The sequence below is a fragment of the Prunus avium genome, chromosome 4 (genome assembly GCF_965620075.1).
Source record: "Prunus avium chromosome 4, drPruAviu1.hap1.1, whole genome shotgun sequence".
In the NCBI taxonomy this organism is placed as follows: domain Eukaryota; kingdom Viridiplantae; phylum Streptophyta; class Magnoliopsida; order Rosales; family Rosaceae; genus Prunus; species Prunus avium.
In genome coordinates this window covers 32,165,999-32,170,031 of record NC_142287.1, presented here as the reverse complement: position 1 = coordinate 32,170,031, position 4,033 = coordinate 32,165,999, and the positions used below count along the sequence as shown (strand labels likewise).

At 40.0% G+C, this 4,033-nt stretch overlaps 1 protein-coding gene across 1 annotated transcript; it reads right to left on the bottom strand.

The window, feature by feature from the left end:
• LOC110747720 (wall-associated receptor kinase 2-like) lies at window positions 1–3,309 on the bottom strand. The gene is made up of 3 exons (XM_088251898.1): window positions 2,261–3,309; window positions 1,967–2,143; window positions 1–1,500 (listed from the first exon to the last, which is right to left on the bottom strand). Exons 1-3 carry the CDS (start codon window positions 3,162–3,164, stop codon window positions 254–256), a joined length of 2,328 nt encoding a protein of 775 aa, XP_088108024.1. The 5' UTR covers window positions 3,165–3,309; the 3' UTR covers window positions 1–253.
• Window positions 3,310–4,033: the final 724 nt, after the last annotated feature.

Sequence of the window (4,033 nt, the reverse complement as noted above, 5' to 3'; positions counted from 1 at the left end):
TCAGAGGAAGTTTGAAACATATTATTCAAATTTATGAAGAAAAAGAAGAAGATAATAATCACAAGTTTACAATATATAGATAATAATCAAATACCACATAATTAACTCTATGACACACACACATATTACAGTAGTACGTTCTACGCTAACGTACTTTTATTTCAAGAGGCACTGATGACTGGAATTGAAACAAACTACAATTCAATACATGCTAGATCACTAAGGAATTAAGGAGCTAATTAACTACCTGCCATCACCATAAGGCTTTACCATTTGGATGCGTTAGAGTTTGCATGTTGTGATCGTACTCCAAACTACTTATATCCACAACGAAATTAGCAGGTGACCCAAGCAAGTATTTGGTCTCTTGGTCGGTCTCTTGGGGAGATAGTTTGAAATCAGCCTTCCCCTCATCTGAATCCTTCCCAATAATTTTCAATAATCCCCTGAGCTCCGCCGCTACTTCTTTCATCGAAGGCCTTTCCTCCCCTCTTAACCTTAAACATCTATTTGCCAGATCCGCCACTGTTTCAATGACTTTCTCAAACCCTTCCCCTTCCTTGGCTATTTCAGCATTAAGAATTTCATCCAAGCAGCCCTCCTTCATCGCGCGGACAAAGACTTTTGCTAGGTTTCTGCCAACCTCGGAGTTTTTGTTTGAGGATAATGCCTTTGGGCTTGTGATTAGCTCCACCAGGACAACTCCGAAGCTATACACATCACTCTTTTCTGGTAGTATGTGGGACTGAAGATATTTAGGGTTCAAGCATCCGAGTGTCCCTTGCACCAAAGTTGATAGTTTTCCTTCATCTTGATCCGGAACCAATTTTGAAGCTCCAAAGCCAGCAACTTTTGCGGTGTACTTCTGGTCTAGTAGTATGTTCATTGCTTTCACATCTTGGTGTATGATTGGGGGCTGAGTGTAGTGGTGCAAGTATGAGAGTGCTTCTGCAGTATCTGCTGCTATCTTCAACCGCAAGTCCAATGGAAGTCGCGGGTATTTGTTGTCTTTTCTATGGATGTGATCATGAAGAGTGCCATGGGAAACGTACTCGTAAACCAGTATAGGCGTTTGAGTCTCTAAACAACAGCCAAGGAGCCTCACAACATTTTTATGGTGGATTTGGGAAAGAACAATCACCTCGTTAACAAACTCTAGACTCTGAGTCTCAGGAATTGGGGAATTAACTTTGGACTTTTTTATGGCGACCACTTTGTTATGATGATCTGCGGACAAATTTCCGTTGTAAACTACTCCATAGACATCTTCACCAATTTTTCTCTCTTCATTGTAATTGTTTGTGGCCTTCTTCAGTTCTTCTTCAGTAAAGATTGTGACCGCATCCACGGATCCATTGTAACTAGCCAACTGTTGTCGTAAAAATAAGCCACCATTTTGTTTAAAGAACTTGTGTTGTTGTTTCTTGAACTGTCTTCTCTTCATTCTGCAGTACAGGCAAAAAAATACAACCAGTAGAACAAAGAAGGCCGCAATGACTCCTGCATATACATAGTTGAAAAATCACAATCAACTTAATTACAATTATTTGGAAAAGATCGTATGCTCATATCATGGCATGGTCATAGCCACTGAAATTAAACAAGTTTGTTTTAAAATTTTAGGACAAGGGTAAAAAAACAGGGTGGGTCTGGAGAAATAGAACATGGGTGGAAATAACAACATTAATCTAATATTATACTTATTTTACTTTATATGGATTTTGGAGGCAAAGGGACAAAGTGGTTCTCTTAAATAATAGCATAGATTATAATATGTATATCACTGTGAAATTATTTATTAATTTTACATTTGGTCTTTTTAAACAAAAACTCGGGAAATTTTTACTTTTTTTTCTTAGAGAAAATTATTGTTTTCCTTTATTTATCCTTTATGTTTGTTTTACTAAGCAGGAATGCAAGCAGATAGCTATTTCATGTTAATTAATAGGTAGCTAGTAATACATACCTACTGAAATTTTCAGGGAATTATTATTTGATGTAGGAGGGTTTTTTAAGCAACTAGTTCCATTCACGCTGTCGATTGTGTACCCTGTGGGGCATAAACAAGTGTGACTTCCAGGTAAATTGGAGCACGTTCCATTAGTGCAGGGATTAATATTTGGCAAGCTGCATTCATCAATATCTAAAAAGAAAATCAGGAAATTCAATCAGTTAAATTTAAAATTAAAAAAAAAACAAATTACATATATAAATTATATATAATATGTAGTAGATATATGTGTGTGGGTAGATGTATCACCTTGGCAACCATTTGGGTGGTAAGGGTTGCCCTCGTAACCTTCCTTGCACTTGCAAATGTAACCAGAGCGATTGATGGGGTTGACACACGTGCTATTTCCCTTGCATACATAGTCCTGCCTCTTTTGGGCTTCATCACATGGGTCTTCCTCAACCCCAATTGCCCAATTCAAAATCATTGGAACATTTTCCAAGCTATCAAGTTGTTGAAAAGTTTTATTGGAGAATTTGAACTCGCCTTGTTCAACAATGAAGGCGTAGCTGCAGGGGTTAAAGCCCCATATATCCAAATGGTTGTTGTAGCTTGTCAATTCCACGGTGCGATTTTTCATCCCACTGGGGATGTTCGTTTGGCAGCAGCCAACGCCGGAGCAAGAGTCCTGGTCAACGCTGCCTAGGCTGTCACAAGAGGATATGCACCCCGTTATGTACCTTTCTTCACCACGAAAACCTTTGAAAAGTGCGTACGTGTCACAACCAACAGCAATGAACTTGTTTTTGGTATCGGAGATGGTGAAAGGAGGCGGCAGACTGAGCCAAGGGTCGTTGTTATACGTGTTGTTACCCTGCTTGTCGTAACAATCTCGGGCTATGTACTGCAGTACCTGCATCTCAGCCTCATCAAGGGAAAAGCCAGTGACAATGATGTTGCCCCAGAGTGCTGTTGGGGGTTCGGTGGATGTGTTGCAAGTGATGTCAAAGCCTTCCATGTAACAACTAACACCAATGCCAAAAGGGTATGGGATTGTGAGATTGCCACACTTGTCTGGGCAGCCAGGCAGGGCTTGAGGCAAGGCTTGTGCTACTGTTGTTGTAATTACAGACCCTAACATCACATACACTCCCACCATTAATATTACCAATGAGAGTTGCTCAATAAGCATCCTCTCAAGTAATAAGGCCATGGCACAAGTATTTGTATATGCACCACTCAATAATTATTTCCAGCACAAACGTTTGTATTGCTTGTGATAAAAATAAGTGGTACCCTGCATGGCCTTTTATAGATAGAGGGCCTCATTGGGTTAGGGAAAACGTCTTCCTCTACCTCATTGGTTATCTCATCTGTCTTTTTTATTTGTTGATAGGCAAGTAAAATGGGCGAAGTCTTCTTTAGGTGGTATCTATTAATTTCCTCTTAATTAAATGCAATTGATGGATATGAGCCCCACTTTGACGAATAATCCCACTTGGTTCTAGTCAATAAGCCAAAACAACCTATTCCCCTTTCCGACGACTCGGTTACACCTGGTTGCACTCGTGCAGTTGGCCAATCAAACTAATTAAAGGAACAAAGTCTTTTTTATATATGGTAAATAAGCGCAGTCACATCCACCCGCAAAGTCACTGACAAGCAGGGATAATATAATATTTAATAATATTATATGTGTTTCTGGGCTAGCCTAGAGGATGCCCTCATCTTTAGTAATTTGTCCGTTGATGCAAATGTCCCATCCGTTTTTCTATGTTGAAGTCGTCTGAGCATAATTTCCAATACCTTACCAAGTTGAACTTTGAAAAGGATATATGCATGTCAAATTCTTGTGCCGTAAAGACTGGTGCGCACGGCATTGGCCGACCGAGAGTCATTTGGCGGGTTCCTATAACGTTGCAGTCCATGGCCACATGCCGTGGAAAATTTACGCATTGATTGTGTCTATTTATCGGATGATGCATGGTCCATGGAGATGGAATTTGGAAGCATCTGGCTAGTTGTTGGGTTGGGCCATGACCATATATCACACCACTGAATACTAGTCAGTAGACTGAACTG

Coding starts and splice junctions, on each gene's coding strand:
- LOC110747720 (XM_088251898.1), bottom strand. CDS start 3,164: ATGGCCTTATTACTTGAGAGGATGCTTATTGAGCAACTCTCATTGGTA. Junction 2,144..2,260: donor CCACCCAAATGGTTGCCAAG/GTGATACATCTA, acceptor TTTTCTTTTTAG/ATATTGATGAATGCAGCTTG. Junction 1,501..1,966: donor TTCCCTGAAAATTTCAGTAG/GTATGTATTACT, acceptor ATGTATATGCAG/GAGTCATTGCGGCCTTCTTT.